This window comes from Siphateles boraxobius, unplaced genomic scaffold (assembly GCF_051911475.1).
Source record: "Siphateles boraxobius isolate OS27281-9 unplaced genomic scaffold, OSU_SipBor_1 130, whole genome shotgun sequence".
NCBI lineage: Eukaryota > Metazoa > Chordata > Actinopteri > Cypriniformes > Leuciscidae > Siphateles > Siphateles boraxobius.
This window is the reverse complement of record NW_027508734.1, coordinates 20,328,959-20,353,587: the sequence shown is the minus strand read 5'-3', so window position 1 is coordinate 20,353,587 and position 24,629 is coordinate 20,328,959. Positions and strand designations below refer to the sequence as shown.

Genomic DNA, 24,629 nt, shown 5'->3' with positions numbered 1-24,629 from the left:
ACCCTTCATAATCCAGGAGAATATCTATCAGGAAAAGCACAGGACAACTGATTGTCAACTATTTCATGAAGGAAAGGCAGATAAAAGAGTTAATACAGGCCTTTTTGAGAATGATATCGATGTAGCCAGCAATAAGTTGCGATATCTGCTCCCCCTCTGTGGTCTGAACAGAGTAGTAGCTCTCCTGATACTCCCCGAAATCCTTCATATGGAGAAAAACACAGGTTGTCAGTTTTGAATGAGAATGAGAATAAATAATGGGTATAAAGAGTGTGTGTGTATGTGTGTGTGTGTGTGTGTGTGTTTTCAAAACTTTGGGGTTAGTATTTTTTTATAGAAATTAACACTTTTAATCAGTAAGACGATGTTAAATTGATCAAAAGTTACAGAAAAGACATTTATAATGTTACAAAAGTATTATATTTTACATAAATGCTGTTCTTTTGAACTTAAATCAATAAAATAATCCTGGAAACTAGTCGTAACAGGGTTTCCACAAAAATATTTAGCAGCACAACTGTTTTTAACTGTGATATTATTATTATTATTATTATTAAGAAGAAAAAATTTTTTGAGCACCAAATCAATGATTTCAGAAGGATCATGTGACACTGAAGACTGGATGTGACACTGAACACTGTAATGATGCTAAAAATTCAGCTTTGCCATCACAGGAATAAATTACATTTCAATTACTTTAAGTTACAATAATACTGTTTTCATCAAATAAATGCAGCCTATGTGAGCATAAGAGACTTCAAAAAAAAAAAAAAAAAAAAAAAAAAAAAATTCTTACATACTCCAAACTTTTCAACAGTTGTGAACTTAAGAAAAAAGCACTTCCAGGAGCCCTTGAGCCATTTGGAAGTCAATGTCTGTTAAATAAGTACCAGTGTAAAGCTCTTAGGTGAGGCGGCCCATCTCTTCACTGTAGTGAGTGGCCACTCTTGAACCACGTCTTTGGTTTTCTCATCCACTCGCATCACGGACTCTTTGGTTATACCCAGCAGCCTTAGGACAAGCTTATTTTTACTTTTCATTTTTTCCTAAGAAACAAAAACCAACACAAAATAAAATAAAAAGTTCACTATTTTCCGAACAATGCAAATGATCTACCAAAATCCTGCTGGTGCATTTAACAGCTGACAATTTTTTTTTCTACACTTATTCCACATAACACTCTTCCAGTATCCTCTCAGATTTTCTAAAGCTTACCATCTTTCTTTTGTTTCTGTACTTTCTCTCTCTCAGAGCTGTCAGCAGATGGATGAGCTGAGCTCTGCTTGCCTGTCTGAGTTTCCGAGTTGTGCCAATATTTCTCACTTCAGCTTTTTTTTCAAAGATGCATTTACCACTATAGGCCAAAAAACTGCAAACAGTTTGACTTTATGAATATAGACAATAATTATATTGGTCATAAGAGATAAATAAAAGCCAGAACAAAACTAAAATCAGTAACTTGCGATCTTTATTTGAGGCACAAGCACATCTGCTCCACCTTAACTTTACCACTCAAGCAGAGCTGAATTGTAATCAGTCCATGAGTCATGCAGACCACCACCAGCCAGGAATGGGGGGTGGAAGAGCTGGAAGGATTCTGGAGGTGGAATTCCTCTCGGATGATGAAAGCTCTAATGAGAACAATTGATTACGTCGAAGAAAATTTCTGGACTTGGGTAAGAAAGAACACTGACATTGTGACTCAGGACTGCTGATCTCAAAAACACCTTTACAATATGTGAGCTGATTCAGAAATATGATTGGAAGCAAACGCATATGCACGTGACCGTCGGCCGGAGTGTAGGGCTGTAGCTATCGATTATTTTAGCTATCGGGTATTCTACTGATTATTCCATCGATTAATCGGATAAAAATTTGTGGTAATAAAAAGAGATCAAAGTGAACAACAGCCTTTAAAATGACTTAAAAATACAAATAGGTAACACTTTACAATATGGTTCATTAGTTAACATTAGTTAACCACCTTAGTTAACATACTAAGAATGAACAATACTTCTACAGCATTTATTAATCTTAGTTAATGCTGTAATTTCTTGAACAAGGACATGTTCAAGTCAAAACATGCAAACTCAGTGCAAGAGTTAAACTTTTGGGGGAACAGCGCATATTTTTTTTTAACTGATTCGCAGCCTTTGTGATTTGATGATAGCACTATGCTATATTATGATTGTAAATGGATCCCGTAGCCTTAGAATGGTGTAATAATGCGGTTCATGGTTTCTCGTCTGTGGAATGTGCCACTTTCTGTATTTTGCGGGTTACTCGACACGGTCGAATTGCAATCGAGGATTTTTTTAAATCGAGTACTTGACTTTAATCAAGGAATCGTTACAGCCCTAACTGAGTGGCAGCATTTGTTTTCAGCATGAATGCCACGAAAAACACACAAAACAGATCTAATACAGGAAAGAACTTTACGATTGCCTGTACAACTAGATTTGACAAGAAACGTTTAATATATACGTTTTTAAATAAACACTGACAAAAAAAACTAGTTTTAAGGCTGGGCGATGATATATTTATTACACGGCTCTGTGGAATACTTGATTCTGATTGGTCAATCGTGCCATCCAGCGGTATGTTATTCCCAGATAACAGCCGCTGAAAACAGATAACGCAGGCTCATCCGGGTTACTGAAGTCAGCAGCGCTATATGCTTGCAAGGAAAGTTTTTTCTTCGTGGAAGTTTTGCATTTGGTGAGCTAATAACATATTAAAACTCATTCGAATCAATTTTTGTGTACAGTTATTTAATTATGCCATCCATTTTCATGGGCTCGCTCATTCTTGTTTCATACAAACGCAGCTGCTGCCATTTTGTGATTATTTTTGTACACTGTTAGATTATAAGATACAAACAGGTTCAATATCTCTTATCTCCATAATTATTTATGTGGCGAAATGCTGTGTAAGTGGTATGACTGTATACCGGATCTCTTAAATGTCCGTCTAGTTTGAACTTGCCGCGCTAGCAACTGCTCGTGTGTGTGTCTGTAATTATTTACTTATGTGGCAAGTAGCCGTGTAATAAGCAGGATAATGTACATTCAGCCAGTTGTTCTCTCAAAATAAACCCCCTACACTACAGGTTGATGAGGACCCCGACGCAAAGCTCGTTATTTTGAGAGAACAACCGGCTAGATGTACATTATCCCTTACGCATTACATTGATATGAGTAATCACCCGGATTTAGACTTACCTATATTGTATGTATATAAAGTGTTCACAGGCAAATTTGCTTTATGCGTTTCCCCGGTATCGAAATCAGGCAATGTCAGGAAACACAATTCCTGGCTGCATGTTAATAGCCATGGATCACTAGGTCTTTGGTAAGTTGTAAGGAACACTATAATCGAGTCCAACCTTTAGTTTAAACTGATAATCGTTTGTTTTACTCTGTTTTCGCAGTTTCCCCTATTAAATCCAGTCACGCAGCAGCTCTTTTGCCGGGTTCTGGCGGGAAAGTGACATTAATGCATTTTCTCTATATACAATAGGTGCATGTCCATATGGGTGGCCCTGGCCAAGAAATTTGATTCCCCATCACAGGTGCGACCTACTATTCTTATCAACTTGGGGGTGGTACCTTCAATAACCTTCTTGCACATGGGAATTTAAAGCAGAGTCCGTTTTTGGTTGTACATAAACACATACAAACACACAACACAATCCATTATAAATAAGATTTAAGCTATTATTATTATTATTATCTTTATCATCATCATCATCATCATCATCATCATCTGGGGTCTGGACATTCCACTATAACAAACATAGCTTATATAACCAAGTACAACACAAACACACATGCATTTTACCTTCACCAAGAAGAAAGACACTCCATATGTTCTGAGTGATCTCGCAAGCTTCACATATTTCACTTTGGCTTCGATCTCTGTCATTTCTCCACAAGCCTTATGTTCCTGTTAAATTCACAAAGCGTTTATTCACCTAATGAATTCACCTAATGAATTCATTTATCTCATTCATCTCTGCTTACAAATAGTGAAGTTCAAGATAAACAGACAAGTGTATAACCAAGTGCACGATAAAATGGCCCACCTGAAAGATCTTCTTCTCTGCTCCTCTCTGTTTGATGTATTCCTTAGGCAGAAACTCCTTCAAGCTGAACGAAATGAAATTCACATTCAAAGTGATAAGATAAAGATTAAACTGCAAACTGGCATTAGTTATACGATACGCATAAAATATTTAAATGCATCTAAGCACTTTTCATTTCAGTTGGTTAAGCTCATTACCTGAATGGACCATATGGTCATTACAATATCCAGATTTTACACATCATTTCATGGCTTTTAATAATGCAGCACCCTTGATTATGAAGCAGAGGGGCAGTAAACACTGTGTACTATAACTGAAAGTACTGGGACTTACTCCAGAAATCCAGACTTATGTTTATGTTCTATATGAGGCCCGAACTGGATCTGCGTTTGAATTCCACCAAATTCACAAGCCTTGTCAAATGACACGGGATGAGAACCATTCAGGATGTCGTCACGCGCCTGGGGAAACACATGCAGGATGACACATTTGTTATCAAAGCCTTTAGAAATCACACTACACTACTTTACAGATCAATACAATGTGTATAACAGCATGCAGTGCAGCACTCAGAGGCTTTTAGGGTCAATAAGAGATATTGAACAGACAAGTAGAGAACCGTGGAATCAGATCATGTAGGTCAACATGAGGCTGTTGGATACCGATCATGGCTTTCACCTCATATCATTATAAAATACAATAAGAGAGAAGAGGCGTGTCTAACCTGTACATAGAGCAGATTGAGCTGCACAGGATCTCGCGAGTCCACGTTTTGATCGGAGTAGAAGAACTTTCGTCTCAACAGTAGTGTTTCACTCTCCTCGACTCCCTGTTCTCTAAACGTACGCCCATGATCCAACCAATTCACTGTGAGTGAAACAGAAATAAACTATTTAGATATTTTTTCATATATCACACTGTTTTTACAGAGTTATTCACAGAAGATACACTACAGTTCAAGGTTTGGTCATGCTCACCAAGGCTGCATTTTTTGGATCGGTAAATTTGTGAGGTATTATTACAATTTAAGATCACTCTTTAATAATTTTATATATTTTAAAATGCAATTTATTCCTGTGATGGCAAAGCTGGATTTTCAATTAACCATCACTCCAGTCTTCAGAGTAATGATCCTTCAGAAATCATTCTAATATGCTGATTGGGTGCTCAAGAAACATTTCTGATTATCATCAATGTGGAAAATAGTTGCGCTACTTAATATTTTTGTTGAAACCATGATAATTTTTTCCCAGAATTCTTTGATAAATAAAAAGTTTAAAAGAACAGCATTTATTTGAAATATAAATCTTTTGTAATATTATAAACATAATACATTTTGTAATATTATAAATATTACTATATATATTACTATATATATATATATATATAATAAAAATCTTACTAACCCCAAACTTTTGAACAGTAGTGTACATATGGAGGGATATACAACAAAATTAACATACAAAAAATAAAATAATAAGAGAATACAATAAGAAAATATAATAAGAGACTAAAGGGAAGCAAAGATAAACCCTGAAACAATTCTAAACCTAAACTTTATTGACTTATTGTAGCCCATTTAGCAGTTCAGTATGTCTATCTGCATATGGTGGGTGCCGGTGTGTTACCTACAGTCATCATCTGTGTGCAGTTTAGCTTTGAGCTTCTCCATCTTCCTCTCCTCCCTCAGTAAAGTCCTGTCTTTCTTCAGTGTGCCCGTCCCTTCATCTTTCTTCTCCTCCACCACCTCCTGGATGAGAGAGTACTCTTCATAGTTTGTGATTCCTGGAAGGACAAATGAGACATAGTTATAGACTTGTTGCGGCCTGTGTTGTGTGTACGTGTATATAACGATAGAAGTATACATAGACAAATCACTGATTTTGTTTTACTGAAGTTTGGGGATGGTATACATTTTTAGTGTTTGTGAAAGAAGTCTTATACTCCCCAAGGCAGCATTTATTTGATCAGTAATACAGTAAAAACAGTAATATTGAGAAATAATATTACAATTTAACATAACTGTTTTCTCTCTGACTGAGAATATTTTAAAATGTTATTTATTCCTGTGATGAGAAAGTTGAATTTTCAGCATCATTACTCCAGTCTTCGGTGCATGATCCTTTAGAAATCATTCAAATAAGCTGATTTGCTGCTCAAGAAACATTTATGATTATCAATGTTGAGAACAGTTGTTTTATTATTTTTGTGGAAACCGTTTTTTTTTTTTTCAGCATGATTTGATGAGTTCAAAAAAAGTGATTATATGAAATATAAATCTTTGGTAACATCACAAATGTGATCACTCTCACTTTTGAACAAAAAAAAGTATTAATTTCTCAAAAAACATTTTTTTAAACAGTAATGTATAAAGCATTTGTCTTAAAAGCTATTGCAGATCATGCATTAACATGTATATATTTGGTCAGTCCAATGGAGTTGAATCTGTGTGCAATCACTGTTTAAACACAGGTTGCTTGAACTTTAAATAAAAACTAAACCAGTATACTACCTAAACATCTTTTTTTAATAATTTACTACCAAGTTAAACCTCCCCCTTCGGTACTGTCTTATATCACCTACGGAACCACAAGTTCCCCCTCAAAATAACCCATATAAGAGATATATATCCCCATATATATCAGATAGTAACCTGTATAAGAGCCTCACTGACCTATTCTACTGCAGATGGTGACAAGCAGTTCTCCCACAGTTTTGGAATCATCCACCATGATGGTTTTCACAGCGCCATCCAGCATTTTTATCTTCTGAGGTCTCTGTTTTTTCTTATACTCCAGTATGTCCTAAGAGACCGAGAGAGAGAGAGAAACTAGATTTCCCGAGCTCAGTCAATATATAGTTTTAAAGTTCAAGGAAAGATGTTTTGATTCTGAATTAAATTCTGCATCAGAGGTGTTTTGCTGTTTGCATTTAATTCACCACACGTCTCGTTTTCAACCAGCAGCACAAAAGAATCAAATTTGTGCAGCCTAAAGGCAAAAAATTACTCTACATGGTTAAATATATACAAGGAAGACAATAAAAATGAGTCAGCTAAATAGATGTAAGAAAAAAGTTCAATGACAATTCAGTATGTTAATATTATGATAACATCACTGTTGCTGGTTACATTTTTAATGATCTTTAACCTAAGACTGAGATTATCTACAAAAAGTTCTGTATCCGAAGCGGTTCTTGTTGAATTTGCAAAAAGAACAAACCCTAACCAGAATGTTTGAGGAATATAAATTAGGTGCTGCCTTGCATATGCTGTAATGAATGTGAATGAGTTTGCGAGAGAAACAAGAGGAAAAGGAAAAATTACCGGTAAGTGTTTTTTGTGCAAAATACAACACATTAGACAAGCAAGACGTGGTTGTGAGAGCTGAACATCTGTGTGTGCATGTATGAGGGAGAAGAGGAGGTCTTATGATGTCAACTTCTGACAAAAGATGAAACACTACTGATGAAATCTTCATTTAACACTTCTCAATTTACACCGCACACACATTTTTATTTCTTCCTGGGGGAACAAGCATTCGGTTTTGTCTTTCTATGCAACACTTCTTCACACGATCACAGAGACTTACAAACGTAAACAAATACAAACATAAACCACATGCTGCAGTGACCGATGTCCTTAAAATCACAAAACTGTAGCTTGTTTCAGTAAGTGTAGACACTAAAGGGAGCCTTTCCTCTTAGTTATTTTTATAGTCTCTGTATGTGTGAGAGGAGAGAGTTAAGACCTCTTCTCATCTTTCAACACACACACTCAAAATGTGTTGCGAAGACACTAAAAACTAAAAACAAGACAAGAATCCAGAGACGAGAGACAGAGAGAGAGAGAGAGAGAGAGAGAGAGAGAGAGAGAGAGAGAGAGAGAGAGAGAGAGAGAGAGAGAGAGAGAGAGAGAGAGAGAGAGAGAGAGAGAGAGAGAGAGAGAGAGAGAGAGAATCTAAGAACTTACCCCATTTCTCAGCATGTAATAATCCAGTGTCCGGCCCCCTTCCAGCCAGATGCCTTTCCTGGGGTCTTCATCTGACAGAAACAGCCCATATTCTGAAGCTGAGGAACAACAGGCACTGCATTAGAGCTTGCATTTGAAAAAATGATACAACATTAGCAACTAGAAAATCTTACTATACAAGGAACAAAGAAAGCATATCCCACCCTGTCCTGTTTGGGCTTCCTGAACCCTCTCTCGGATGACCCGACATGCATCATACACTGCCGTCGATGGCTCAAACTGCATCGTCTTCACCACATTACACTGTCTCACACAGATCTTCAAAGACAGCGCCACCATCCTGCCAGCTCAAGTATTACAAAGACTCTGCACCTGTGGAGAGATGGAAGGAGATGATGAGAGGGACGGAGAACAGAAGAGAGAACATGTGCATTTGAATGATGCTGATGATTTTAGGACTTTCATCAACATTCTGATACTCAAAAAAGATGTAAATGCAAAACATGTTCATTATTGATTCATGCCAATTCATTTATTTGAATTTTTTTCCCCAGAATGTACTGATTGTCAGCAAAGTGTTCCCTCACTAAATACAAAAATTTAAATAAATATACACCAACGTTCAAAAGTTTGGAGTCGGCACTTGGTGAGATTTTTAAATGGTCTCTTATGCTCACCTAGACTGCATGTATGCGATTATAAATACAGTATAATTTTTTTTAAATTATATTATGAAATATTATAATAAATATTAAATAATGGTTTTCCATTTTAATATGTTTTAAAATCTAATTTATTCCTGTGATGGCAAAGCTGAATTTTCAGCATTATTATGGAGTCTTCACTCTTCAGTGTCAAAGGAGCATTTATTTGAAATAGAAATTATTTGTAACCATTCAAAAGTCTTTTTTTTATGTAGGGGGCAAAATCACTGTGCATCTCCATCTGTAATATTATTTTAGCCCCAATACAAATGCTCACATTAATCATTAAAGCAGGATGAACATTTTCACACCAATTACATACTTACACTTTTTAATAGTTTTGGCCCTCTAATACACTTTTTAATAGTTTTGGCCCTCTAATACACATAGAATATGTAAAATGAACAAATTTTCCTGTTTGACATTGTGTGTGTTATTAAAAAGGTATCTGGATTCTGTCCATCCTCTCTCACACACACTTTACTGTTAGCACCTGAACTCCCAGTCAGCTGTCTTTACGCTTTCAGCACTATCCAAACTGTGCATTAATGAAACACTATCTAGTTTAAACACACACAGAGAAAAAAAGAAGACAACAATACTAGACAGAGGATAGAGTTTCACTTTGAAGGTTCAAATCACTTTGACTAGAGCATAAAAAGAATTAGAACCTTTCATTTTCTTCAAAATTAGCATTAAATCAACATCCAATACAGAACCAGAACTATTATGTTTCTGTGGGGATGGAGGATGCCCTTCTGCACAGTTGGCACAGTGAACACTGGCATGGGTTTGGCAGCGATCTGACCTAGTATGTCAGGGACAAGCTGTAGGGCTCCAAGCCATTTTAGACAGACATATATAGATCAGGAAATGCACAAACTCAATATACGCAGAGTTGAATCAGACATTGTGTCATGACTTAAGTATAAAACAACTTGCTTCATCTTGAGAAAGACATCATTAAAAGTACTGAGCCATGAGTCAAATGTTGATTCAGTAACTGCTCTGAGTGATTCAGTTAGTTCATTCAGTGAAAGTTCATCAGACTGATTCAAAATGTAAACTACTGAAGTTTGTGAATCTTTTAGAAGCATTCATTAAAACAACACGTTCACAAGAGTCATTTACTTGTGAATCAGACTACACTGGTTGCACTGTTCCTTTTTTTTTTGTGCAGCCCACAAAGACAATTCAATAGAGGGATGTGTTTTTTGGTCAATATTCCATTTCATCTAATCATACTCAATCCAGACTGCAGACTCACATTCATAACTCAGGTAAAATATTATTGTTTTTAGAAAATATACTTGAAAATTATATATTTTTTTACTTCTGAAAAGCTGTCTGGGGATCAACTATTTTTTTTTTTTATCAATTCCATCTGGTGTTGTTAGTGGTGCAGAAATGAGCACTTTTCCTTTAAATATATCACCTCAATTCAGTAGAACACCAAACCCCTGTACAGAAAACCAGCCTATGTTGTGAACAACACAAATTTCCTGTCTGATCGGGAGCAACTTCTCATTTGCATATGCGCAGCAAAGTCTTCTGCATTCAATGTTTGCAAGCATATAGATCCACAAGCACTGACTAGACCAGCCCACCGGTGGCTCTAGAGAGCCCGAGACATCAAAACACTCCAGAGAATGCTCTTCCATTTTTAGACATTTAACGGGATCACATGCTACATTCAAGTTAGCAGGCTGACTGAAGTCTGATTACTCACTCAAGTTCTTACAGTAATGAAACGCACACATGCAGCCATTCAATTAACACAAACTTTTATTTCCACTGCCTCATATCAGCAAGACTCTGAAGCTTTATTCTCCCATAAAGTCATACACTCATAGACACATTTCTAGACGTGACTCATGTCTGTCACCAGTGTTACTATAGTAACTGTGTGCTACTGAAATATGATTACAGCGCTAAACTCCACCCTCCCCAAAGTTAATGTTAACTCCTCAAATAGTGTATAAATGTGCATCAAACTCAGATTTTTTTCTCACAGAGATTTCAATTAACTTAAACCTATAAAGAATAAATTACAAATCATCACACTAGTACCTTTGCACAACAGTGTTCGTTTAATATTATTTGTATATTAATTTTTAATTAGCTTTTTTATATTTTCTGTTCTCGTTTTAATTTTTGTTAAAGTTTGTCATTTTTCGATACATTTCTATTTAGCATTTCATTATTTTTTATTTTAGTTTGACTAATTTTAGTAATTTATTTTTAATTTTCTATTTATTACTAGTAGTAATTAAGTTTACATTTTTAATCTAATATTTATTTATTTATTTATAATTTATTTAAGTTAGGGTTAGCAAGAACAATTTCGTTTTAGGTTAAACAGGAAAGCTTGTGTTGTGAAGTGTTATTTTCTCACCACCAAATGTTTTGGCCAATCAAACTTACAAACTATATTCAATTCTAAAGTGACAGAAACCACTTCAGTTTGAAACGAAATTAGTGGTTGAGTCAGTGTTTCACCCAAAGTATTGATTGTTTTTAGTTTAAATGTGAACAACTATAGTAGGTAATGCACATTTTAATAATGCTAATGCTTAATGATATCCAATAAAAATAAATAAATACATATTTTTGGTTTGGTGTTGATGAAGGGGTACCTGAGCCCTAATAATGGGACTGTTTGGTGTACATAAAACAAAAAAAGCTGGGAAAGACTTTTCTTCAGCAATGAAAGACAATTAAAAGCAGCACAACCGGGGACATTTTTTTTGAAAGAGGTACAGAGAGCTTGGTCTTACCGTAAATTTGAGGCGTATGCAACTCTAAAGCACTACAGATCTATGGAGACAGTAAGAAAGAAAGACTGATGTCAGTCAAGCAATTAGAGGGCATAAAACTTTAAAAATGCTAATCAAAAAGACATTTCAAATGAAACCACAGTAATGGATATTGAATTGGACCTGAGAAGGTTTATCCACAAGATAGCTTTAAAGTTCTTATCCCATCGCAAAGTTGATCAGTTTATCAATGACGGATTATTCAGTCCAAATATTATTCCCATTAGCCATGTTAGGTGGAAGTTATAACAGATGGGCAAATTCGGAAAGAAAAAAGCAGCTAATTTAAGATGGAAATCCTACCAGTGATTGTGTGAGTGCGTGTGTGTTATAGCCTCATGAGGGATGAGTTAAAGCCGAAGTAATTAACCCAGGTCCATCTACTAATGATCTCATGATTGCAGAGCTGACTCAAGGCCAGAAGCCTCTTAACACACTTAAAAGACAAAAGCTCATACTAAACTCCTAAATTACCAAATGAGCTTATTAACTAAAAGGTGAAATTAAAGGTGTAAGTAAAATCAAGTTAGAGCATATAACAACATTTTAACACATACCGTATATCGACTACAACATCTAACATTAGCAAAAATAACATTAACAGCTTCAGGGGGGAAAAAATCAAGAATCAGACAATAAGTACTTCTAAATCTGAAGACAATAGCATATGAAATTACTGTATGACGTTGTCTATAAGTCATCAACCACTATACACACACACTTTACCACTGGTGTGACTATAGCCCAGATAGCAGACGGGGGTCATTAGAGCTGCTGCTGTATTGAGTTGCATTGTGTGTGTGGTAAGTAACCTCAGTAAGTGGTAGGAACATCTGCGCAGCAGCTGTTGCCATTCGACCACTACAGAGTTCAACAAGAGTCCAGTACAGATCATTAAATACACTGATTAATCACGGCAAACTCACAAATTTTAAAAATTCCTGAGTTTCACCCCAATGTTTGGGTAAAATATAGACAAACCCAACCGTTGGATCAAATTTTTAAATTCAATTTTAAGCCAAACAGTTAGGTTTGTCCATATATGACCCAAACATAGGTTAAAGTTACACAGCATTTTTTAGAGTGTACATTCTCCTCACGTCCGAATATGCCTACTTCCCTAATATATAGTATGTGAAAACAGCATGCCAAGGGTTTAGCATGTCAGAATACACAGTATTTGAATAACAATAGGCAAAAAGTGACAACCTGTCACTCAAATGAGATCACAGCAATAGCAAAACACAACAATCAAACTATCCAATCAATTCTGGAATCCGGATGTACAAAATCAAGTCCCACCCTAAATTTTTTTCGTTTAAGAAGTCGTCTCACTCAGATATGCGTCACAATAGGTAAGAAATGATTATCACAACATCCATTTAATAGAAAAATGGAATAGGAGAATTTCATAGAAAATTGGCAGAACATTCTTCAACAACTGTCCTTTGTGTTTCATGGAAGAAACTCAGAGATTTGAAACAACAAGGGTGAGTGACACAATTTAATTATTTTGAGTGAACTATTCCTTTAAATCTATACAGACTAATGAGCTCTTTATCATTTATGCCAAGCTGGAAATCTAATAACTTCTCTATTAAATTTTGAATCACAAAAATTAGATCATAACCATCACAGCACCATAATAAATACTGAAAAAGTATGATAGCCATTTTATTTAAATCAATTAATTACAAATATTCAGATGTGCCTTTTGCTGCCAAAAGTAGGCCCACTACGGAAAATAAGGGACAGGTTGGAGAGATTGATAGAGAAAAAAACGAGTGACTGGTAAAGCATGATGATCGAGAAGGCCTGTTTGATGAACATCAGACATGGCCATCACTGGCATGACTTGCATGTGTAGGCGGTGAAGTTCACATGACCATGATGGCAACAGTGTGTCAGACAGCTTCCAAATGACTCACATTCACTGAAAGACAAAATGAACAACCCCCTGTACATGCAGCATGTTAAAACAGGACTACAGATTGATTCAAAGTAAAATTCAATCCATGCACAGCCTACATTAAAGCAGAGACCATTTACAGTATACATTCTAGAATTGATTGAATAATACAGAAATTGGTCATTAAAGAATCAAATTGTGCCTGATCTTTTGAGATGAGAGTTCAATGTACTCTGAAAACATACTGTAAATTTCAGATATTAAAACTTCCATAAGAATGACAACAAACTTCATTGGATTTTGTGCTACAAGTGTACTTTTGATGTACTCCCTGTATGTGTGCTGAACAAAGTTTATATGTGAATAAAATCCTAAATTAAATCTGTGCATAACGTGTGTCTCATCAGAAGAACTTGGATCAAACAGCTTGAGTTGGATTGAGTTTCGAATTTATAAACGCTTTGATATTCCATTACACTAAAAATGTTACGCTTCAATGGAGGGAGAGAAATCTCTCAGATTTCCGAACTGGGGTATGTGAGGTGACGGAGGGGGTATACGTACAAAATGCTGAGTTTTGCCTTTCATTTAATTCTAAAATATCATTCAAACTGAGCAAGCATTTCTAACAGGCACTGTAAAAACAGGAAAAGTGGGGTTTTAGCACTTACTAGCATGAAAAACAAATATAGACACACTGTGCATAGAGATCCATTTAAGACTCAAACTCGATTTGATAATATAAGACACAGTGTAAGTTTGTTTTTAAAGTTTATATATTATACGATTTGCAATTTTTCCCCGAATATCCACACGATTGCAAATGTGACATTGATTTTAACAGTTAAACAAACAAAATTGAAGTGATGTACATAGAGTATTGTTTGCTCTATTTTGCAATTAAATAATAGTGTAGGAGCCATGTAATGGAAAAGTAATGTGACCAATGCTAAAAGGGGAGTGTCATTTATTAAGTGGGGTTAAGACACCTGTTGTGTGTTAAGGCTGATTTATACTTCTGAGTCGGGCCTACGCCGTAGTGTCTATGCTGTAGGCTAGGCGTCGGATTTCATTTATACCTCTGCGTCATTGTCCGTGATGACGTGCAATTACACATGCAGAGTGATCATGTAAAACCTGAGGGAGGAGTTCTAGCAGACCAATCACAGCGCTTGCGGCCCACGTATAATTGACCCGTTGTTACATTTTTGGAGAGGTGCACGTCAGGGTGCTACCACACCGCCTACGACGCAGCTACGGCGTGACCGTGCAAACCTGTACAAAATAAAACAAGATGCAAGCTTAAAGGATTGGCGTGTCACAGAAGTTATTGAATTGTTTTTATTGTGCTGCTACGAAAGCCGTCTCCAAGCAACACACAGCAGTGATTGGTCAGTGAACGAATCTGGGGCTTTAAACGAATTGGGAGAGTCAATGATTCAATGACCCATTCAAAAATACAGCCACTTGCTTAGTTAATGAAAGGATGAATGAATGACTCACTCATTAAGACAGTGACTTGCCACCACCTACTGCCGGTTTTAGTTTAATATTGAAAAGAATCACTTCGTTTTGACCATCATTTCATATTTCTCTATTGAAGATTTTTAATTTAAAACGGTCCCATAACATTATTTATGCCATTGTAATTGCAATCATGCTACATCTGAGCAAGATTAAACAGTGTGTAAATACATTTGGATGCAGCTTGTACCACTGCAGTACAAAGAAGGCTTTTTTATCATTTTTAATTTGATTGAAATTATTGATTTTGTTTAATTTATTGCATTATTTAATATATTAATAGTTATATTAATAGTTATATTATGGAATTTTAAGAATTTGACACATATTAGGTACATTTAATAAGGTTACAAAAGATTTGCCTTTAATTAATAAAGGTGAAATAAAATGCAACTGAAAATCTATTTAAGGAGGCAAAAATGATCCCTTTATAGAAAAGATGTGACTCCAGACTAAGTAGAAGAGTGGAAGAGGAAGAGGGTGCATGGAAGTATGTTAAATGCCACTCTAAAAAGTTGGGGAACCACTGCATTATCTTCATTTGTAGAAGATGAACAAAAGTCTTATGGGTTTTGGAATGACATGAATTTTCATTTTTGGGACAACTATCTATTTAAGTTCAAAACAACGTTCAAGGAAACTGAGCTGCAAAATCAGCTAATTCTGAAATCCTTGGGTTTCTGGTCAAATGTAAAGTCTGTGTTGTCACAGACTGGTTAGCAGTTAGCAGGCCTGGCCCTTGAAAGACAAGCAACATTCCTGCTGGATCAGCAAAACTCAATATGCTTCCAGGCTAGATTAACTCACAGCAGGAATATAGAGTCTAGCCTGGGCACAGGGGTGTATGAATGATTTTAAATGTAGGAGGGCACATTAAACCATCATTCTAAAATAATTACCCCTCCAAAAAGGGGGCAGACAAATGCACTGGCAGCCAGCTCATGTTGTGGATCATGGGACTGACATGGCTTTACACAGCTGGAACAGCTACATGGTGTGACATCTGTTTAACACAATTAAATTGATGCGATTAAAAAAAAACCTGCGCAGACATACACTGATTTTATTTCCTGAGCACTCCGCCTGTCTTCCATCAGTAAGCCAAGATGGGATGCTTAAACTATATTTTGATGGACCTACAGAACCAAAGTTTACACTTTAAGGAAATGAACCTAACAATGGTGTGCTTATAGTTTGCTGCACACTGAGATGGGGCACACTTCTATATACATACATGCATATTATACACACAAATGTACACTCATATAACACCTCATCATTCAAATAGAGATTATTTCCATTCAATAGTTTCAAAGCAAGTCTGATCATTCCAGAAATGGAGCAAAAATAATGCCTTCAACATATTGTGCAAACAGTAATAGCTAAACAGTTTGCAAATGGAAATAGACTTCAGTCAACCTCAATAACATCTGCAAAAGCATCTCCTGCTGCAGCCGAGCAGCCAATCAGCAGTCTCCTGCTAGTCATTAGCTGGTTTAATGACTGTATTTTCGCTGTCAATCAAGCTTGTTTAACACGACTGGGGCAACATTTTACATGCAGCACACTTTCATAAAGCAGCTAGCTATTCCGGTGAAAAAGGAGCAGCGCTAGACAGCTTAATCTGAACTGTCACTGAGATTGTGGGGATTAGCAACTAAAACCTGTGACAGTGCCAGCTAATGAGGCTATTACTCAATGTATGTAGCAAAAAAAAAAAAAAAAAATAGAAGTAAGAAGTCTGTTCTCAAATAGAGTGTAAGTACAGCCACTAGAGTATCATCTGCAAACTTTAACAAATGACTTATACACTGCCAGGAAGAACCACTGTTGGAACTCTGCCCACATGTAAGGTACGGATCATATGATTTTTTGAGCCACAACTATGACCTCAGAGCAAACAGCTGTAACAGATCACACAGATCTGGTTATGGACATTATGTCCTGTGCTACGAGATGCACCTCAGAGGATTACACCACGTAGCCTTCCAGTAAACATGCCAGTCAGGAGCCTAAATAGTCTGTTGTATCCATTTATCTCAGCATTAGGGAACTCTGATGGCATACCACACAAATAAAAGGCTATTTTCAAGCATTTGATTAACGCAGAGCTCTCGGCATGTAATCGAATCCAGCTGGAGTTCTCATGACACCCTTTCCAAAAAGTGATCCACACTGAGAGGGGGATAAAGTATAGGGGGGAGGTAACAGTCATGGAGCATGACACCCAGGTTTGGCTTTTCCTCTCTGTGTGGCTATACAACACTAGACTTTGGCTGGGAATCCCAATGGTGTTGTTCTCACCCATAAACACAACAAATCACCATATATAGATCTAAGGGACATGTAGAAAGTAACATCTGACTCCAAATCCCTCATAGTCTTCAACATGATCTTGCCCTAATGGGCAGTAATTTGGGTAAACAAAGTATATTTTTAGGAACCTGTATTTGCGCAGAACATCAAAAATGTCACATCTTTTATCGTTACGATTTTCCATTTAAACTTAAAATGACTTAAACTGTTTATCTGTCATCAAGTGTGTTTATCAAGTGTGTTAATACACCATTCCCCCCCCCTTTTCTCAAAACCAAGAACAACTTTTAAAAGAATATGTAAAAAAATAGTCTTTTTTTATGATTTACCAATTGACCTTTGATAAAAGCATACATTCATAATCTATAATTTAGACAGATGCTGTCAACACATAGCCCTGTGAAGGTTAAACGGATGGTCGACAAATATTAGCATCTCTACGTCAAGCCAAATTCCAGCTTTAGAAGGACAGAGGGGGGCCAAGAAGGTAGTAAACTGAGATTGAGAGTGGTTGACAGACAGAGAGACAGATAAAATTGGACACAGACTAAGACACCACCCGACTCATCTACAAGCAATGAAACTGCCAACATTCATTAAAAGTGCTTTAAATGCTGAAACTTCAATGTTTTTCGCAGCAAGACAAACAATGTTGTTGAAATATTACATTTATCTGCATGTAAAAATAAGTGTCAAATACATTACACACTTTCCAAGTTTGCATCGACACATTGTGGGTAAAAACACTCGTACAAACACTCGTATGCAGTAAAGATGATTTAAAAAGGTCATGACAAATCACAAAAACAATTATCTGAAAATATTAACTCTAATGATACCCAAATGGTCTTGAGATGAATCCATGCTATGTTCACTCTATAGATCCATCTGTCATTTAGGACCAGCAGGGTCCATTTAAAGAACTGTGTTGCCAAGCTATATATATAGCTAAATAAATGTAACTTAACTTGCATGTTTATAATACTTGAGTTGACGGTGTACCTAAATAACCCAGGTGAGTGAAGATAGATCATTTCTGCAAGTTCAGTTTACAAAGTTGCATCACATGATTGTTTACAACTTCTCTAAACTCTGTGCATGTTACTGTACGTATATGCTTTAGGTCCCTAGACTCTTTGTGAAATATGCAGCCTTTCTTGTTACAAATGTTTAAATTTCACACACATAAAAAATAAAAACACACCAAAAGACAAAGTTACAGCTCCCAAAACGGGATGTACCGATGTTGAAATTCTGGCCAATAAGAAACTGACATTTAGGATTTTTTTCTTTTGTGGATTAAAATATTTTTGTTATTTGAAAATCAATTAGATCTAAACAACACTGGACCCCACAGACTTTCATTGTGTAAAAAAAACCCACAGATAATTTTTCTCTACATATGTTTATTTATATCTTTATTCATATATTTTATGATCCCGCAAAGAAAGTAGTAAATAATAAAATCATTTTTATTTTTTGCTAAACTATCCCTATAAGTTTGTGCTAGTGGATGGCAAAAGTAATCAATATCTTAAAATAAAAACAATTTTTTTATTTATCTTTCAAATCCATTGTCTTATCTTAAAATAGAGGATTTTTTTTCAAAATATAGTTGAAATAAACAAACAAACAAAGAAATAACCAATTACTATTAAGTAATATATATATATATATATTGTATACACAATATAGTCTAGTCTGTGTCAGCTCTACAATACAGGGAATCTTGAAATGCCAGATATCTACGCCACCCAGCTGGCTGTAGACTGGCTCAGAAAACCCTTCTCGACTCTCTGATTTCATGTAACCATATTGAGCCTCATGTCAGAGGGCAAAGAATACCCCTAAATTCCCAAAAATACCCTGACAGAAAAAGCACCATTCAAAGTGATGGGATGCTTGCAATGTTTTAGCTTTGGAACTACTCATTCAAATAAGCACCTGAGACATGTTCTTTACCAAACACATTGTTCAACAATCCATCAGACCACTGTATTTCTCTTTCAACGCCTTTTTTAGCTCACTCATCTACTGCTCCAGAGGAATGAGTTCAAATTAGAGCAGCTTGCTTGAACCCTCATAGCAGTTTGGATGGTAATTGTATCTGCGCATTCTGGCAACCAACTCTTAGTGAGCACAAAAGATCACGATGAGCCAGTTAGCCATTCTGCTGAAGGGGAGGCAGCAATAGCAGAAGTTCCTAATATAACAGACTGACCTGTCCTGGATCCTTTTTCGGCACAGAGAATGTGGGGGTAGAAACAGCCTCAGGCCCCCAGAGTCAAACTCAACTCCAAGGCTCCAATAGGTGTCCTGTGTCTGCCTGTATGGAGCCCGACATTTTGTTGGGTAAACACTTTTACACAATTAAAATATGCATGTTATTCACCTGTATGTATGTATATACCACATGTATGTTCCAAGTTATGCTCACCAAGACTGCATTTCATCAAAATCAAAGTAAAAACAGTAACATTGTGAAACATTATAACAATTTATAATAACAGTTTTTCTTTTTTAAATATATTTTAAAATGTAATTATTCCTGTGACGTTAAATCTGAATTTACAGCATCATTACTCCAGTTCAGTTTCTCATGAACCTTCAGAAATCATTCTTATATGCTGATTTACTCCATAAAAAACATTTTCTATTATTATCAATGTTTAAAAAAAATGGCTGTGATGCTTCATATCTTTGTGAAATACACTATACCTTTTTTTAGGATTATTTGATGAACAGAGTTAGAGAAATATTTTGTAATGTAAAATTCTTTACTGTCACTTTTAATCAATTTAATGCATCCTTGCTAAATAAAAGTTAATTTCCTAATTAAAAAAATGAATCAGTCATTAGCGTATTTCAAAAGTCAAGAATTAAAATAACTTAACTTATTTTTAAGTAACTTATTAATAAGACTTACTTTCTTGTGGAACATAAAATATATTTTGATTTTTTTTCTGGGAACGACATGAGCATGTAAATAACAGAATTTTCATTTTTGGGAATAGCTCTCTCATAAAAGCTGACTAGATCTATGAACACAAATTTGAGCTAGACAAAATGTCTATTGTAATTTGTTCTTATGACAGGTAACAATAACAGGTAACTTAGGTGTATTACAACTCAAACCGCCAGACTAAACAACTAAGCATTTTCATTCAAGAGGAAGGTGCAGATAGAAGTGAGTGCCAAAATAAGGAAGTTCAGAAAGAGAGAATGATGACAGTGTAGTGTGTGGAGGTGTAGTGTTTTATCAGTTTCTATTGGCAGTCGTGCTCAGAACTCACTGGAGCAAAAGGATGTGACACCCGCATACCCAACGACACCCCTGCTAATTATAACCGCTGCATTTGAGGAGAACTTTCAGTCAGACTGCCACCTCAACTTTCTGTGTGAATACGAATTCTTCAAGGAATAGTTCACAAATTAAAATTCTGATATTTACTCACTTCCATGTTGTTCCAAACCACTTTATTCCTTCTATGAACACAAAAATAGTTGATCAGAATGTTCAAAAAATTTTTAAAACCATTGCAGAGGGGTGGATTTTTAGTGGAATAGGTGATTTTATAAACACATTTGGAGGTCGGTGACAGCAGTTGCTCATTCACGTATAGTGTGAACATTATGCTAAGCTTCTCGTTTTGGGGTTTTCAGTGCGTATATGCACGCAAAAAAACATTTTTGGCGTATAAATGGCACGAGAAATAAAATTTGTGGTACAGATACGCACTTTCATGAGATTGTGTTGCATATGACATATGCCTAACTCTCCCTAAAGAAACCAACTGATCCGTGGCATAAGGGAACCCTTTTCTTTATTTACAGTCACGTTTAACATGGTGTGGATACAATTAACATTATTTACACTCAGCTGATTCTAGCCATCCAATTAAATGGTATTTTAAAGGAGAATATGTGGGACGTTGTTAGAGTGAAGAAAGGGACAAGTGATGAGTCGCTAGCACAAGTCAATGAGCTTGTTCACCTATAGAGTGTACACTCATGCTAAATAACAGGAACCTTGCTAATGAGGTATGACCCATGGGCAAGCTATCAATAAAAGTGACAGCGGTGATAAAAAGCAGCATGCAGTTTATCAAAGGGACAGCAGACAGTACTCTGCTTGATGCATTTTCCTAAGCTACTGGATTCATCAGCATCAGCAGTCCATCACATACACCGTAAGCAGACCTGTCTGTCTTCTTCAGGTCAGGCATTGAATACTGTAAGATGAACTTAAGACTTTAAAAGCAAAGTAGGTCTACAGTGCTGATAAAAGGTAAAAACAAAAACCACAGTCCTGCAATAGCATGTGTCTCAAAGAGAGATTACAAGCTCAGAAGGAGAGAGAGAGAGAGGAGGATGAGTTACACTGACTCATAAAAGTGCTTAAAAACCTTAGGAATGTGCTGGATACACGAGTCTTGCTCATGATGTAAGAGAAACCTGACTGTCACTAAAAAAGCACTGTTGGAAAAAGTTAGTTCTAGACCCTGACAATGACAAACAAGATGAAGCTGAAGAGAAGTGGCAAAGCAAAAAGAACAATGTACTTGCATACCTTCATATAGTAACAAAACAGATGATTAACCTATGCAAAGCAACTCTCATTTAGCATAATTTGAACAACCATGTCAATAAAAATTCATGAAAAAGAAAAATACTCATCTTTGTATGGCATCTCCTTTCATAAGGGTTTTTTCTCTTCAGTTTTTAACATGCCAAGGGAATATGACAAAGAATAAAAGTAGCATAATGTTGGGACACTATATGGGGAAAGTTGTCAGAATGGGAATTTTTATGTTTCGGCCACACACAAAAAACCCCGTCATGGTTTAAAATTACAAAATACAACAACAGTATTGAACAATGTGCTGTAAGCCAACATGCAAAATATGTCTTCTCTAGCATTTTGTGTGATCAAAACCTGAGATAACCTTTGTGACAACTTGCCCTGGGTCTCCCCTACTACTTGATTATGTTCTCAAAACCAATAAACATATGTTTGCTAAGCTTGTTGTGGTGAATATGCAATTCGGCAAATAACAGTGAATTATATCAAAAGTAAAGTGAGTAATGTAATGAAAGCCAAACAATATATCTTTAAAGAACAATGGCGAAACCACAAGTATACATTTGCAAACGTCTGAGGCGATGTTTAAATGTGATGACACAGAGGGGTGTGGCGTCAGCATGGACTGCATGTGTCTGGACAACCACAAAAGCATTTTATCCCACTGCTAAGGCTGGATTGGTTAAAGGTGTTTAAATGTTTTAACAATGTCAGAGTATTTACATTTGCGGGAAGGGTTAGTAAAGCGGATTGAGAATCTTCTGCCCTGATAAAGCAGGTAAAATAGGCTATGAAATTCTACTTAAAAATATCTGAAATTAACTATTAAAGTAAACTTTTATCAAACACATTATGTGCTGAATGTGACGGTAGGTATATAGTTGAAATCCACAAAAGGTTAAGCATTACATATTTAGAAAAAACACGCAAGTCTCGCAAAGTTTGAAATAAAAAAAATATTTCTTATAGGCTATTCCAGCCGTTTTGATTCGTCTCATTCCGTCTCGTGAAAGCGCGAGCAAACATTTGCCTCGATGCAAATATCAATCATCATCAGTCTTCTGCATTAAATAGATAAACGTTTAAGTAACCTAGTTAAACTTACCAATTACAATGCAGATACCCACAATGTTTCCATCGATTAATGTGCGCATGTATTAATTCTCCTCATTAGCAACTGGTGAAGCATGTGTATCATGTCAGATGAGATAAGGACTCTAAGCACGTCTCTTTCCAGCACACTGCTTATTTCCACGCACCTCCAAATCCCAATCCATTCAACACTGCACGTGAGATCAGTCTTGCCATATTAATACATAACGCACTGCGATCGCGGATCTTTCTGTGCACAATCCGCCGAACACTGAAATCTGAGCACAGCGGGTCTTACCGGTGAGTTTGTTTACCGCAGTTTCATTGCAAGCTCTCAGCCGCTCGATGCAGAGTAAACTACGGTCTTGTCCTGCCTCTTTGGAGTAAATCTCTTTTCGATTTACGGAATTTACCGAGCCCAGCCGATGTGGGAATAGAGGAAATGCGTCATGCAGACCGGAATTAAGGGGAGTGTAGTCCTGATTTGTAGTCGGCCTTCTTCTGCGTTTTAGTAGGCTGTTTTTTATGGTGAATTAGTATTACATAATAATAATTTGATATATAATATTAATTCAATATATATGCGAATAAATAATATTTATTCACATAAACTACCAACCAATATTGACATAACAGTTAGTCTAATAAATATCAACCAATATTGACATAACAGTTAGTCTAATAAATATTAATATGACACACACACACACACACACACACACACACACACACACACACACACACACACACACACACACACACACACACACACACACACACACACACACAGACACACACACACACACACATATATATAAACAAGCCATGGCAACTTCAAAATAGCCATAGGCTCATCAGTTTATTTCTTGATAACCATAATATTATTATTTAACCTAGAATGCACAAATGTATAAATATAAACAAACTCTAAACTAATATATATATATGAAGTATTTTCTACTCTGAACCTTCACTCTTCACATTTCTCAAAGAGATCTTTGCATACAGAGGCAGAACATTTCACATTATATTTGCACCTTTCTAAGCATAACTTTTGGGTACTTTGCACCGCTTCCTTTGTTTTGGCCATCAGCTGTCATTGTAGCTTTTCTTTACTCATATCTGAAATTGCATACTGTCTGAGTAGGCTCTTCATTTGAGAACTTTGTGAGAATCGTGCCTGTGAAAAATCATGTGTATGAATAAAGTATCAAGCATGAATGTGTGTAATATGAATGCATATCTGATGCTACATCCGCTGCCATGTAAGCATTGTGATCATGTGAGCTATGTAATGAGTTGCATTGTTTCCCTTCACAACTCATTTCCCATTGTCAATGGATAATAAAGTGTCGATTGGATGTGAACTTGAGAATCATGGCAGAAGCAGTAGTTCATTCGGGTACTTTTTTTGCCTATACTGTTTTATGAATACTGTGAATTCAGACATAGCCTACTAATTTCAGATACAGCTTTTCAGCTGCTAGCCTGCCCTAGCAAGGAGATAAGCTATTCAAATTCAGACACAGGATTGGTATCTGAGGCAAATTTCTTGGCTCAGAGCATTTTTTTAAGTAATCCATAAAGTTCCAAGAAAATAAATAATATTATTGACAAAAATGTATCCAAAAA

The 24,629-nt window shown here is 36.0% G+C and overlaps 1 protein-coding gene across 3 annotated transcripts in view; it reads right to left on the bottom strand.

Annotated features, from left to right (window-relative positions):
- tln2a (talin 2a) overlaps window positions 1-23,417 on the bottom strand; it is a 53,233-nt gene extending 29,816 nt beyond the window's left edge. Inside the window, exons 1-12 of one of the 3 annotated variants that reach the window (XM_077228556.1) lie at window positions 23,296-23,417; window positions 11,536-11,575; window positions 8,258-8,426; window positions 8,055-8,152; window positions 6,759-6,888; window positions 5,717-5,869; window positions 4,809-4,951; window positions 4,418-4,545; window positions 4,085-4,148; window positions 3,841-3,945; window positions 891-1,046; window positions 101-202 (exon numbers count right to left, since the gene is read on the bottom strand). In XM_077228556.1, the coding sequence (XP_077084671.1) occupies window positions 101-202; window positions 891-1,046; window positions 3,841-3,945; window positions 4,085-4,148; window positions 4,418-4,545; window positions 4,809-4,951; window positions 5,717-5,869; window positions 6,759-6,888; window positions 8,055-8,152; window positions 8,258-8,393 (1,215 nt within the window). In that variant the 5' untranslated portion in view covers window positions 8,394-8,426; window positions 11,536-11,575; window positions 23,296-23,417. Of the gene's footprint in view, window positions 1-100; window positions 203-890; window positions 1,047-3,840; window positions 3,946-4,084; window positions 4,149-4,417; window positions 4,546-4,808; window positions 4,952-5,716; window positions 5,870-6,758; window positions 6,889-8,054; window positions 8,153-8,257; window positions 8,427-11,535; window positions 11,576-23,010 lie in introns of all 3 variants that reach the window. The other 2 variants (XM_077228558.1, XM_077228557.1) reach the window with 2 other exon arrangements.
- Between the last annotated feature and the right edge of the window lie 1,212 nt (window positions 23,418-24,629).